Source organism: Onthophagus taurus, chromosome 1 (genome assembly GCF_036711975.1).
Source record: "Onthophagus taurus isolate NC chromosome 1, IU_Otau_3.0, whole genome shotgun sequence".
Classification (NCBI taxonomy): domain Eukaryota; kingdom Metazoa; phylum Arthropoda; class Insecta; order Coleoptera; family Scarabaeidae; genus Onthophagus; species Onthophagus taurus.
This window is the reverse complement of record NC_091966.1, coordinates 37,550,538-37,565,914: the sequence shown is the minus strand read 5'-3', so window position 1 is coordinate 37,565,914 and position 15,377 is coordinate 37,550,538. Positions and strand designations below refer to the sequence as shown.

At 34.3% G+C, this 15,377-nt stretch overlaps 1 protein-coding gene across 2 annotated transcripts; it reads right to left on the bottom strand.

Moving 5' to 3' along the window:
• Positions 1-2,919: 2,919 nt before the first annotated feature.
• On the bottom strand, positions 2,920-15,329 carry LOC111421674 (dosage compensation regulator mle). Of its 2 annotated transcripts, XM_023054854.2 has the most exons (6): positions 15,165-15,329; positions 14,888-15,112; positions 7,041-7,317; positions 4,718-6,602; positions 4,240-4,518; positions 2,920-4,181 (listed from the first exon to the last, which is right to left on the bottom strand). In XM_023054854.2, exons 1-6 carry the CDS (start codon positions 15,241-15,243, stop codon positions 3,273-3,275), a joined length of 3,654 nt encoding a protein of 1,217 aa, XP_022910622.2. In that variant the 5' UTR covers positions 15,244-15,329; the 3' UTR covers positions 2,920-3,272. The 2 variants fall into 2 exon arrangements, with proteins under 2 accessions (XP_022910622.2, XP_071057362.1); XM_071201261.1 differs by lacking the exons at positions 14,888-15,112; positions 15,165-15,329 and adding an exon at positions 6,662-6,696 and having other exon boundaries at positions 7,041-7,096.
• Between the last annotated feature and the right edge of the window lie 48 nt (positions 15,330-15,377).

The following is a 15,377-nucleotide window of genomic DNA, read 5'->3' as shown; positions in this document are numbered from 1 at the left end:
CTTTAAGTTGCTCGAGAGTGTCTGGCTTGTTGACATAAACCTGGCTCTTAAGGTATCCCCACAGGAAAAGCCAGGAGGCTAGATGGAGAGGTCGATGCTGGGTGTAACCCTGAGGGAGCACATACTACATGAAGACCTATGAAGAAGAGCTGGCGTAAATGATGTGGTCATCATCGTGACAAAGCTTGATGATAATAATCATAATAACTTGATCTAATCTAAATTTCGACAGATTCGTCTGATGATAATACGTTTTCGATCGTTGGCAATTCCTCGTCTTCAACGCCCATTTCATCATCTTCCTCTTCATTTTTATTCATTTATTTTGAGATATTTTTACTCCGGCCCAGGATAAATACCCATTTTATAAATATTGTTCACTGTTTGTTCCTGATTGACGCAACCTGTTTGGGAAGCAGAAACAGTAATAAATTTGTCGTAAACATCCTGTTAACACCAAGAAAACTCATTTTAGTCGACCATCATTTAGTCCATCAGGTTAGTGTATGTTTCAGTATGTGAATACAATGTGTTATTGTTTTGCAAAAACAGAAAAAGAAAGGTCGTAAATGTTGGACTACCAGGCAGACTCATTTAGAAAGAAATACACATAGTGGTATGCGCCTTATGAGTCCATTAAAGAAAGATGATTTAATAGCAGAATCCAGGATCGACAATGGAAATATAACGAATTTTTTTCGTAGACAAACCATTTGTTGATAAAATTTTTCATAATTTTTCAAAGTTTTTCATGTTCCTCCTCGTCAGTTACGGTACGACTTCCTTTTTTATATGCCCACTCCACGAACAAACGCATATCGTAACTCGCCTATTCTGAGGATGGAAAGAACCGCGGATCGGGTGAGTTGCGATCTTTTTTCGAGTAACCCACGAAATATTAAGTTTGCGGTCCGCGAGGCTGTGAAGACTGCGCACACCATGTGTAATTTAAATATTTAATAATGTTAATAATGTTAATTTAAGATAACAACATATTTGTAATCATATTAAATATTACTTTAAGGTTTTCGCATATAATAATTATGTGGAGCAACTTTATTGGGTTTGTCCTGTTGTTGCTCCCCGATATCAATAAATAAATAAATAAATAAAATATGTTCCAGCACTAGATTTACTATAACCATTATATTTTTTCTTTTCCGTGTAATACTAAGCAACTACATTTTTTTTCTTTTTACTTCATCAACATCAGCACCAATCGCTTTACTAATCTCCACCCACAAATCTTGTTTTTTGTACTGTGTAACGACATATTTTCTGCACACTACACTGCGTCCGAAACAAAAATATTTACAGATGTTTCTAAATTTCCTAACGATATTTATCTCTAAATACGGAAACAAGCAACTTGTAGGAACATTTGTTTCTGCAACCATAAACAATAAGGAATACGCAGAAAGTTTGAGATACAAGTTCCAAGAATAAGCAACATAAACAGCTTTAGCGATACTCCGAGCATTGATCTTTTCATTTTACGCTGTGGTGTTCTAAGGCTGTTAGTAGATGTTATGGTCAATGTTAATGTTTCTGCCTCATAGGTCATGATCGGCACAACACTTTTCTTTTTTGACACATTGGTAGGTTGCTCTTAAACACATCTCTGAGTTTACCATATGCTGCCCATAAGGATTATTCTCCTCCTTAGTATTCACAGCTCTGGTTGTCTCTTGTGATTTTAATTTCATGGCCAAGAAGGGTGTGCGTATCCACTGGTTTAATCTCTTTTCCCCTTCCACCTCAATGTTTTTGCTGGGAACCAGATTGGTCACAAATTTTGTTTTGGAGATATTGATTTCCAGATCAACCGATGCACAGACTTCCTTCAGCTCACGCAGAATCAGCTTAATGTCACCAAGGTTATCAGCGGTCAACACAATGTAATCCGCAAAACGTAACTTTGTTAGCCTTCGACCGTCACTGTTTATGCCTTTATTCTCCCAGTCCAGCTTCTTGAATGCATATTCCAGGGCTGCGATAAATAGCTTAGGAGACATCGTGTCACCCCGCCGTACCCCTCTACCAATCAGGATATGTTTAGTCCCATCATTAGTTGTATCACCATAGTCGCTTTTCTGTGGATGTTGTAAATTAACTTTCAGTATCGATTATCGACGCGGCATTCTCTTAATGCTTCCAAGATTATGGCCTTTCAAATCTGGTGATCAATATTCTCGAGAATAGTTTGTTGAGGTGATTCAGAAGGCTTATTGGTTTTTAGTTATCCAAGTAGACTGTATCTCATTTTTTGGGAAACAGTATTGCCATAACGTTATACCATTTACTCGGTATTGTGCTGTTAAACAGGCAGAGGTTAAATAGGACCCTTATTTTCTGGAGCGTGCAGGGACCACCGATCTTTATTGCATTCGTAGCCACAGAATCTTCTCCCGGTGCTTTATTACTAAACCCATACCACATTTCGAGGAAATAGTGGTACCAACGACCACCTGTATGTAATGAGAATTCTCATCGAAAAATGTATAAATTACAAGCCCCTAGTTTTCGTCTCTGTGGACTATGAGAAAGCGTTCGAGCATCTATATAAGAACGCCAATGTTGTCATCAAACTCAGGAGGAATGAATGAAATTAATCTTAAACGAATGAAGGAAGTTAAGAAAGCTGTTAACAGTGAAGAAGATCACTATGATAAAGAAATGCTTAGGGCTAAAACAATCGTGGAGGTGATTCTGTGAGAAAGCCTCCAATGTAGAAGAAATTCACAATGTTATTGCCTATCCACAAAGCGTTTGGGTTCAATTAGATGACTTGGCATGGTTTTACAGTATCCAGCAAATTTTGACTCCAAAGCATTACTTTTCTAGCTAACAGTACATATTAGAACGCGAGGTTATTAAAAGCACTGATTATTCTTTTTTAAACACACACCTACTTAACAGTTAGATTTAATTTTATTATTAATGCAAAGTTAATAATTTATAGTCCTTAAAATCATGCAAATAAATGCCAAGAACACGCATAATTACGTTTTGAATAAGTCATTTGTTATGACCATGACATTATTTTTAAAACATTTCTCAGAGATAACGAGTTCATTATCACGTTTCTTGTCTATGTAGATGTAATTATCGTTTACTTTTTAAATCCTTTTACATTGTAAAAACAGGATTAAAGTAATTTTATAGATTTGGAATAAAACAAACATTTTTTTTTACGATTTTTTTATTCATAACTTGATTTCATTACAATCTAATTAAGTTCTAATGCATTATAAACTTACATTAAATATTTCTTAATCATTAAAACCTCCACGATATCCTCCTCGCCTAAATCTACTTCCTCCAAATTCACCACCATATCCTCTATTAAACCCTCTTCCTCTGTTATCGCCAAAACCTCCTCTAAATCCACCTCCATTTCCTCCAAAATTGCCTCGTGCAAATTTATTAGGTGGTGGTCCATCCATATTTCCTAAAGTATGTCCGCGAGGAGGTCGTTTCGAATCTAACCTAGACATCGATGAAGATCGTTCAATTTGATAATTTCCCGCATTACTTTTACACAATTCTTTTATAACTCCAATTACTTGAATGTCCATGGGACTCATTGCAGTTACCAATTCGGGTTCTTTTGAAGCTCGGATAACCAAACTTTCTAAAGCGGGTCGAAGAGCAACGATTTCCGCAGCTACGTTTGGATCCATTTTAAAATTAATCCAATTATCTAAGCGAACAATTCCATCGACAAAATCAACTTTTCTTGAACCCAATAATAAAAGGTGTAGTGGTGAAACCATGGTCATTTGTTTACAAGAAACCGCGCGAGTACGAATTTTTTCACCGAAAACGAAAAATGGAAACGGAAAAGATTGGTCGAAATTACTACAGTTTACGGAGGTTTTATGGATTAAAGCGGCTTTACTTTCGGTGGTGAGAACTTTACGTTTCTCTTTATGATAACAAACGTTGGGATAAAGCCCGTAACACATCAATGACATAACCACATCTAACTTGGGATCTGGACCAAGTGTATCCATTGAAATTGGAAGCATACATTCTTCAGGGAAACCAACTGCAGTTAAGATACTTTGAAGTTGATTTTTCGCCTCCCATGTCACTCTTAATGTTGGCATACTAATTCCTTTGTATTCGCAAAAACGAATTTCAGCTTCTTCACCACCTTGACGGGCTTGGTCCCATAACTAAAATATTTGAAAATAATTTTTTAAATTGTAATAATTTTTAATTAATTTTTTTTACTTCAAATGCGGTTAACATGGCGACATGATCTGAACATCTATCGCCAGCTAAAGCTTTTTGGTGATAACTGAGTCGCCTTTGACCTCCTTCAAGAGTAAATATTTCTGGGAATGTTGAAGAATTAGCAGCCATTGTGGCTAAGGGACCTCCACAATTAAAAATACAACCTAAAACCATCATTTTTCCCAATCGAGGTTCAATGGGGAGTTTGGCTAAAATCTTTCCTAAAGGTGTTAATTCATCGTTTTTATCCAAACATTTCATTTCACGTAATAAAACCTATCAAGAATAAATTAAATTAAAAAAAATAATATATGTACTTAAGAACGCTAGAATCTAAAAGGATTGCTATATTCTTTTGTAATCCAAAAAATGGCTAAACTCGATCAAAATTTTTCTTTTATATTATGGTGTGCACCTTCTCCTAGGTTGTAGTAATCCTCTTAGATTCCACCATCTTTGTATAAAAAATTCTTACTTCTGCTTCTATAACAGCATCTAATGGTGGTGGTTCGATTGCTTTGCTCAAAAAGTGTCCAATACTTCCTAATCTTAATAATTTTATGCTTAAAGCTAATTCATGTAAAGGCGTTCTAAACATTTCCGGCGTCATATGTTCATCTAATTTTTCAAATCGGGCTTTCGTACATAAATAAAAACAAAAACCTGGTCTAACTCGACCTGCACGTCCTTTTCTTTGTTCTAAATTAGTGCGAGATGCCCAAACAGTAGCGTAACTGGTCATGTTATTATGAGAAGTAAAAAGTTTCATTTTTGCTTTACAACAGTCGATAACATAAACGACATCGTTAATTGTAATAGACGTTTCAGCAATATTTGTGGATAAAATAACTTTAGTAATATTCATAGGAACTGGGGCGAAAACTCTGCGTTGATCTTCCCTTGGTATTTGAGAGTGTAACGGTAAAATGCAGTAATTTGAAGTTCCAAAAACTGGGTGTTGTTGCAAATGTTTCATTAAAGCGAAAATTAAATTCCAACCTGGGAGAAAAATAAGAACCGCGCCAGGAGTACTCAGCGATTTTATATGAATTAAAAGCGCTTCAATCAACTCAAAACTAATATCCTTCTCTGATAATCGACTTAAAGCATTTTGAGTTTGTTGCGAATAATTACCATGAGAAACTTTATTTAAATTTTCTTCGGAATCTTCACCAACGACTTCATCATCATTTCCGCCATTTCTCCTCTTACGATTATCAGCTGGAGGATTAAATTGTGTTATTTGAATACAATCTTCCAAGAAAAATGATTGAACGGGATACGCCCTTCCAGGAATTTCAATAACAGGGCAATCATTAAAATATTTCGAGAATAAAGTCGTGTCGATAGTCGCCGACATAAGAATTACGCGTAAATCGGGATAACTATGAATCATATCCCTTAAAACGACCATAATAAAATCGCTGTTTACGTCACGTTCATGAATTTCATCGACAATTACGTGACTAACTCCGCGAAGACCACCCTCTAATTTCTTTAGCAAGACACCGACTGTACAGAACATGATTGAGGCGTATGGACGCGGGAGTAAAGATTCAAATCGAACTGAATATCCACAACTTGTTCCCATATTTTCACATCTTTCCATAGAGATACGCTCGGATACGGAAACAGCTGAAATTCTCCTTGGTTGAGTTACACAAATGTTGCACCAAGCTCCTTGCCCGGACGCTATATAATCATCTAAGATAAACTGACAAACTTGGGTTGTTTTACCACAGCCTGTGTTTCCCCTAATAATAACCACAGGATTATCATTAATAACCTCCATAATCTTCCCTTTAACGCTATAAACAGGTAATTGATCTCTTTCCCTAATACTTCCTTGTAACTCCTTATCATTCTGTAATCGATCTCTTGATTCTCTCATTAACTGTTCGCTTAATTCTTCTAAAGTTGCGCGAGCAAGGGGGCCTTCATCAATATTACAATTTGTCCAAGGATTCCAATTTGGTTGAGGAGGCGACCAAGAAACTACAGATCCAGGTGTAACCTTTGATTCCTCAAAAGCATCCAAAACGGTATTTGTAAGAAGAGAAACTGGTTGATCTGATGGCTCAGAAATGGAAGTTGGGGTGATGTTTAAATCTCGAAGGCAATTTTTGACTTTTGTGCGTAAATCTGGTGAAATTGCAACTTGGTATGGCGGCATTTCGGATCCTCCGCTTGCTTTTTTGAGTGTTCCCGAAAATGCTTCAATTACGCCAAGATGGAATAGTTGCCTGATTATTGATAGGGCACAACTTTTGCTCGCCGATTGTTTATTCGAACCTGTATCGCGACCCATTATGTTCCGATTGAGTTGTTTGACATAAAAACTCATTTCCGCCACAAAACTCCTAAACAGCAATTTAATGTTAAAGAAAATGTTCATTAAGAATTAAAAAAATTTACTTACAGATAGAGAAAATACTTTTAGGATATGTAGGAAACCTATAGGAAATAAAAGGTTTTTTTAGTCGTTCAAAAACTCGTATCTTTTAATCCATTGCATATTTATAGTTCTTTAAATTGAATGTCAATAGTTTTAAATGATATTAATATTCAATTTTAAACTAATTTAAATATTCTTGATGATAACATACCATATTTGTTGGTATGTTAGCATCAAATCTTATTGAACAACTAAAAAAATTCTTCTAAATCCTATAAGATCCTATTTTTCTACACTTTATTGATGAAAATAAGAATTTAAATTATCATAAACTTATTTTCATCAACAATATTATTTTTTAATTTTCTAGAAATTTGAAAAACGTTTTATTTAGTTAACTTACTTTGTATGATCAGGCCCAACTGGAGTGTATTTATAATCAGCGTTAATTTTATTAGTTTGCATGAATTGATGCAACTTTGATTTAGCATTCTCAATAGTCCAATTACCATGGATTTGAGCGTTAACATCTAAATCTTCAGCTTCTTCAACTCTTTTTTGTTGCATCTTTTCAATAAAATCCCAATTGGGTCTGTCTCTATCAACAGGGCGATAAGCTTCACCATAACTTTGAGGACCCATTCCTTCTCCAAATACAGATTTTTGAGGCGCATTGTTATCTAAAAAAAAATACAAAGTAGTTAATAATAAGTATAGATAACTAAAATTATAATGGTATGGTATTGGTTGCATAACAAAGGCTCTTTATTTTGTTATAATTAAATTAGTTTGGTAGATTCGAAATCATTTCTGTGTTGATGCCAATTTATTTTGATAACAATGCTGTATCATATGTATGTATAATATGTAGTGTACAAATGGACACTTCAACTTTATAAAGGTATAGCTTTGTTCCAACAAGCGGTACGATTCGTCAAATGCAATCGCACATGTTAAATCATCATCAACAGCCCATTTCTGTCCACTGCTGCTTCCTGATGTCACCTCCAGTCCTCCCTGTTGTGAGCCAGTGAGATCCAGTTTGTTGCTATTCTCCTGAGGTCATCTCTCTATCGAGTCGGAAGTCTACCACGTCTGCATTTATCTGCTTTCGGTCGCCATTCCAGGATTCTCTTCGTCCGCCTACCAACTCTCAGTCTAGCCACGTGTCCGGCCCATCTCCATTTTAGCCTTGCAGTACGTACGATGATTTGCTCTACGCCCGTTCTTTTTCTCACTTCTTCATTTCGGATTTGGTCTCTCAGGGACAACCCCAACATGGATCTCCCCATTCTGCGTTGTGTCACTTGTAATTTTCTTACAGATATCTTTGTAAGTAATAGTGTTTCAGCCCCGTAAGCTGCTCAACCTAAAGTTACTATTCTCGAGAGCTCGCACGTCTGATTGTCCCTACCAATCCGGACTTCATGGCCAAGGTATACAGTGTGTCCCCCGATTGTGTCCCCGTAAGGTATAATTGATGATAAATTTTTGAATTCAAATTCCATCTTTTGCAATTAGAGTCTGGATGTCGTAAAACGAAATATAACCAAGTTTTACGTCAAATGTCCTCAAAGTACCAAAGTTAACGCAAGAAGTTTGTTAACCGTTGCAGGTAAAGTGGTCTTTCTGAGCAATGTACAAAAAAAGTTGATTAAGATAAAATGTTTGTTATGTTAAATTATACCGATATGCCGAATTTTATTAATTTAGGATATACAGGTGTCCCGAAACTCAACGTCAAGCGGGCACCGGGTGAGAGGCCAACTCATACCTGTTCTAGTAAAAATAAGAAAAAAATTCTATGTCTAAAAATGTTAAAAATCGTTCCCGTACATCATATCTTTAGGTACTACAGTCAGAAATGTTCGCAATTTTATAGTTACTTTTTTAATAATGTATTCCTCATGAACCATGCTACTATAGCAGTCACAAATCGAACAACAAAAGTCGTTAGTTTTGCAAAAAAAAGATATTAGTTTGATTGAGTTAAAGTTGAAAGAATTTATGTCTATCAAGTTTTATACACGATTTCTAAAAAAAGGAGTAATACAACACCCTTGGCAAGTAATTTTAAAAGATGGCCTGTTTAGTCAAGTTTCCAAAATGGTACAACACTTGCCATTGTTCTTGTCATAAAAAATATTATGGCTTGTTTTTCTGCAAAAAACACGTTATTTAAAAAATTCATACTTTTGTATGTTATAGTAGACGCCACGAGAGCTGGCAGTAAATCATCATTTTTCGCTCTTACAAATGCCATACGTAGTTCACAAACCGCTAGAGAGTAATGTGTGTTGGAAAGAGATAGCATTAGTTTAATATGTCTGCTGTACAATTCAAATGGCCACGTCGAAGAAGTACGTCTGTTCTTCTAAGGGATGTCACTCTATAATTATAACCTCAAATCGAAACGTCTTGTGAGCGTTGTCATGAATCTGTTATACTAATAATGTGAGGTAAGGTTAGTTTTGTTTACAAACATTAATTATACCATGAAGTTTTCTTTGCCAATTAGTAATGGCAATTATAGCGTGAAGTTTTCTTTTGTAATGTCAATTATAGCGTGAAGGAATGTTAGGTAAGGTTAGTTTTGTTTACAAACATTAATTATACCATGAAGTATTCTTTGGCAATTATAGCGTGAAGGAATGTTAGGTAAGGTTAGTTTTGTTTACAAACATTAATTATACCATGAAGTTTTCTTTGCCAATTAGTAATGGCAATTATAGCGTGAAGTTTTCTTTTGTAATGTCAATTATAGCGTGAAGGAATGTTAGGTAAGGTTAGTTTTGTTTACAAACATTAATTATACCATGAAGTATTCTTTGGCAATTTGTAATGGCAATTATAGCGTGAAGTTTTCTTTTGTAATGTCAATTATAGCGTGAAGGAATGTGAGGTAAGGTTAGTTTTGTTTACAAACATTAATTATACCATGAAGTTTTCTTTGGCAATTAGTAATGGCAATTATAGCGTGAAGTTTTCTTTTGTAATGTCAATTATAGCGTGAAGGAATGTTAGGTAAGGTTAGTTTTGTTTACAAACATTAATTATACCATGAAGTTTTCTTTGGCAATTAGTAATGGCAATTATAGCGTGAAGTTTTCTTTTGTAATGTCAATTATAGCGTGAAGGAATGTTATGTAAGGTTAGTTTTGTTTACAAACATTAATTATACCTTGAAGTTTTCTTTGGTAATTATACTCTGTTTTTAAACCAGGAGGAGTATTTTAAATTTGTCACCAGATTGACCTTGCACGTGATTGGTTGAATGCGAGGAAGGTTCACACACAGGCAATTTTGAATTTTGATTTTGAAGGTTAGGTTATTGACAATTCGACAGTTTCGTCATTATTGTAAATTTTGTGTTCTTAAACCCTTCTTTATTATATTTTGAAATAAATACACTCATAACTTCAATGTTAATTTGTATGTTTAGTGTTGACGATAACAAACGAAAATAAATACAATAATAATAATTATTAATTTAAATTTACCGCCAAAATATCTAGTGATATTTTCTGGTGATTTTTCCTAGTGTAAATCTGACTTTCGCGTTTACTGCTCCTGGTTTAAAAACAGAGTATAGTGCTTTCACAAGCCGAAAATGTTTGACATATAACCTCCATTACTAACATAACCTACATTTAAATGTATGTGGTGAAATAATCTAAGTCGTACGTCCATATCTTGATTCATACCATTTTTAAGCGACCTGTCACTGCCAGCTCTCGTGGTTTCTACTATATCTGTATTTACTTTTTATTTTCTCTTAACTTTGTTAAAAGATATGTCAGTCAATATCTACGAACTACAAAATGTGGTTTCAACAAGATGATTGTTAGTTCACTCAGATCATTTGTTTTTATTGTAAAACGGAAAATTAGAACAAAAATTCCAAGAAAAACCCATTTTTTCTTTTATATGCTAAATTGATAAAATTCGGCATATTGCTATAATTTAACATAACAAACATTTTACCTGTAATGATTAACAAACTTCTTGCGTTAACTTTGGTACTTTGAGGACATTTGACGTAAAACTTGGTTACATTTCCTTTTTTGACATCCAGACTTTAATTGCAAAAGATGGAATTTGAATTCAAAAATTTATCGTCAATTATACCTTACGGGGACACAATCCGGGGACACACTGTATACATTTCTCAGTAATTTCGATGTTCTCGTTTTCCACCTTCACAGGTTCGCTAGGTACTAAATTTGTCATCATTTTTGTTTTATTGTAGTTTATATTCAGTCTTACTTTTTGCGTTGCCTTTTTGCAGGTCTTCTGATATTAAGCCTATATCATCCGCAAATCTGAGATGATTCAATCTTTTCCCATTAACCATAATACCTGAATGCATGTTCTAGAACTGCCGTAAATAGTTTTGGAGACATTGTATCTCCCTGTTGAATCTATCTTGTTATTTTCTTTGTCATAGTGTGTAAGTTAACTATTGTATTGTGTTTTTATTAATATTACAGACAATATTGGAGTACCGTTGGTCAATTCTGCATTCCTTTAGTGTTGGTAAAATTAAAATCATTTCAATAGTGTCAAACGCCTTGTGAAAGTCAACAAAGAGCAAGTTTAACGGTCGGTTGTACTCTATAGTTTTCTCAATAAGAGTTTTAATACATTGCAAATGGTTATTAATACCATAACCAAGACGAAAACCAGGTTGCTCTCTTAGCTGGTAAAGATCTAATTTATTTTCCAGTCTGGTGGTTTACAATAGAGATGAGCGATATATCGATACCGGTGATTTTAAAATCACTGTCACCACCAGTTCTTCTTTTCTTAGCAGTTACCAGTGATTTAAAAGGAACTGACAAGAAATATTTGTTTCTTAAAACACCGCTCCGGTGACATGATTCGCTACCTATAACAGATTTCTTGCTTTTCGGGGAATACCCAACGTATGCATTAAATGCGTTCGGCGTGTTTTACTTTTATTATTATTATTTTATTAGTTAGCGTTCAGTTCAGACGGTAAATCGAGAATAATTTACGTATAAAGTGTACATATGTTGTTTGTTGTGTTTCTTTGTGCATTTTAAACCTTGAAAGGAAGCTACTACAAGTTTACCATCTACTGCTCAGGGATTACTAAATAATGAACAACGGCAGCAAACAATGACAGGATATTTACAGGCGATACTTTTACATCAAAATCCATTGACGGTAATTAACTAAGATTATTTACCGACGATTTTCAACCATTTTATGTAGTTGAAAACAAAGGATTCAAAGAATTTGTAAAATTACTAAATAAATCATATGAGCTAAAAATTTATTCGAAAAATGTTATTTAAAATGCCAAGAAATAGTAAGAGGCTGTAGATGCTTATGTCTGACAACCGCTTGTTGGACCTCCACAAACACCAAAAGTTTTATAAGATTGTAAAATAATGGAAGAACACCATACAGGTAAAAACTTAACTATTGAAATTAGAAACATAATTTCAGATTGGAATATAGCAGATAGAGTTATACTAGTTGTTTCTGACAATAGCTTTGTTCGTTGGGACTGCACTACTTGCACTAAGCAGTTTAGTGCAGATGTTGTGTGTCCATTGGGGATAGTGTAGTTTAGTGCAGTTGCACTCATACTGTTCGTTGGGCCATGCGCAGTGCAATTTCGTGCAGCCGGTGTAAGTTTAGTGCAGATTTTGTTGCACCTGCTTTCGATTAAGTTCAATAAGTGCAGCGTAATTCAGTGTAACTAATGGCGAAATATTTGAAAGCGTGTTTTGTAATAATTAATATTAAATATTAAGAAATAAAACCTTACAATAATTAATATTTGTTGTATCAGAGAACACACTACATTCAATCCCAGTAGAGGCAGTAAAAAAGTACCCCTACATTTTTGAAATAATTTAAAAACTACCCTGTCGATTTTGGCGGCATTAAATACACTTATAGTACGTTTAAAAATATTAATGACGTGTTTTTTCTCTTTTAGGCGTGGCTGGGGTTAACTACCCTCACCACCCCAAATCTTTTTTTTGCAAGTACTGCTTATCGATTTTGGTGCAATTTAGCATAGTACTTTTGAAAGAACTTATAAGGGTTAGCAGTTTGGTGTAGAAAATATATTTCGCTAATAATTGAAAAAAATAATAATATAATAATAATTGATGAATCGCTACTAAAAAAACATTCTGCGATGATTTCATGTTCCGCGACTATTTCGCTGACAATGTCCTGTTTGTCCATTTCAAATATTACACACTTTTTTTGATAAAAATCTGTTCGTTGCGACCATGGTTTATACACTTTTCTGACCTGCACTCAGTTGACATGACATTGCACTTACCTACACTTAATTGTGCTATGACGTCATACTAGTGCCATGTCGTGCAGCCCTAACGAACAAACCTAATGCATCGAATATTAAAAATGCTATTGCAGCTGAGCTAAAATGGAACCATTTTGGATCTTTTGCTCACTCAATAAATTTAGTATTGCAAAATTGTTTGGAAACATCTCATATTTCCCTACTGATATCAAAAATAAAAAGGATCGCCTCCCACTTTAAAAGGAGCGCTATATAACAAATGAAAAATTATCAAGAAAATTCTAGAAAAATACCATTAAAATTGTTGCAAGATATGTCCACTTGCTGGAATTCGACTTATTATATGTTGAGCGGATTTGGCATTAGAAGTACACTAGCAATATTCGATACAGATATTTCTGTGTTAAGTTCAGATGAATGGAAAATGTGCCAAATTATGCGAGATTCTAAAACCAGTCATTAAAATTGTAAGTGGAGAAAACTATGCCACAGGTTCTTCCGTAATCCCTTTAGCGAATGGACTGGATTGTTGATATTTGCGAAAACTTTCAAACAAATTTATCGAGAATGCTATCATACAAGAAATAACCATAAAAATAAAATCTCAGCTGATTAATCGATTTGATAATACAGAAATGTGCAAAACATTACCTGTTTCGACCTTTCTAGATCCGCGATTCAAATTGATTAGATTTGTTAACCAACAATGCGCAGAAATGCCCAAAAAGCATTAATTGCCTCAAAAATACTGCAGAGTCAACAAGAAACGGAAAGTGATGTATGGAAAACGGAAATGCACAATGATGTACAAGAAGATGAACAATTTAACGGAAATGATGATGATAAAGAAGATAAAATATCGGTGTGGGATATATTAGCAAAAAAATCAACCATGAAACATAAAAGCCACCCTTCTAATTCCAGGGCTATAATCGAAATAGAAAGATACTTGGAAGAAGATCTATGCCAAGACATAAAGATCCACTCAAATGGTGGCGTGAACACGCATGTAATTTCCCATACCTTAAATAAATAGTGCAAGACAAATTTTGTGTACAAGGCACTTCAGTTTCCTGTGAGAGACTATTCTCTAAAGCTGGAATAATTATATCAGAAAGAAGAAATAGAATTAGTCCAGACAAAGTAAGGGAACTGCTTTGCCTTAATACTAATCAATCACATGTAGTAATGTAAAAAAGTGACAAATTGCTTTGAATTTTATTTTGTTGTTATTGTTTGTTTTATTTTTAGGTTTATTTCGTTTTTATTATTTTTATAGTACAGGAATATTTACAGTTAATTAAAATAAAGTACTCTGGTAGGACTATTCTGCTTTGGTGCTATTCCTTTTATTTTATTTTTAATCATTAATAATAAAAAATCCAGTTGAAAATTTTAATTTTTGTATAGCATATAGCAAGCAAATTGTCGTTGTATGTTTTTCTATTCGTCTTTATTAAGAGAATTCTTTTTTATGGTTCTGTTTGTTATCTGCAAGCCTACAAACTTCACATGACTACAAAATAGGAGATAAATGTTTTCACTGTAAACAGGTCTATTATAAATGGTTTCAGAGTGTGCACATCATTTAAAGAGAACAAAACAAACCCAAGTGGTATTAAAATCACCAGTAGTTGCTAAAAATCACCATCATTGTTATACCAGTGAATGGAATTTCACTACTAAGCTCATCAGTAGTTTAAAAGGCTAATATAGGTCTATAATTCTTGAGACTTGTTTCATCGCCCTTTTTATGGATGAGAATCCTAATAGAGTTATTCCACTGGGTTGGAACAGTTTGATTCTGAAGACATGTTAAATAATGCAATGAAATCTGCGACATTACTTGACATGTGATTGCTTATTGGAACAAAGTTTATATCAATTTCATAACTTTGGCTTAATCTGACTATATTTAAATGAGTTTTACTTTATAATACCTTGTGATACTCCAGAATTATTTGGTCCAGCATCATTCCCTCCAGATAGTCCAATATCCACAGGAACATCTTTAGGATTAACCAAAGATTGTCGAACAAGAAAACTAATGAAATCCCTCGAAGCGTTCGCTTGAGAATCTTTCTTATTCGTAGAATTACCCACACCAACGTAGTCAAATCCGTCGATACGTACTTCGCATAAAAATCTTTGTCGGTGTTTCGGACCTTTTAAAAGCGTCATTAAATGTTGAGGTTATGAATCATTAATTTAACTTACCTGTCGGTCGTACTTCGAATTGGGGTTCCTTCTTGTTCTTTTGACAATAGTGGTGAAGAAAAGACTTCACATCGCTCATTTTGTAAGTTTTCTTCAAGAGTTTGATGATAATTTGTTAAAAAATGCGGATAAAGCACAAACACTCAACGACAATCAATAATTTTATGGCGATAAAGCGTCACTTAGAAGTTTATCTTTTTGTTTGTAGATGGC

Excerpts from the sequence above, each read along its gene's own strand:
- LOC111421674 (XM_023054854.2), bottom strand. The coding sequence starts at position 15,243 with ATGAGCGATGTGAAGTCTTTTCTTCACCACTATTGTCAAAAGAACAAG. Across the intron at positions 15,113-15,164 it reads ATTCGAAGTACGACCGACAG|GTCCGAAACACCGACAAAGA; the intron begins GTAAGTTAAATT and ends CGCTTTTAAAAG. Across the intron at positions 7,318-14,887 it reads TAATTCTGGAGTATCACAAG|ATAACAATGCGCCTCAAAAA; the intron begins GTATTATAAAGT and ends ATTTTTTTTTAG.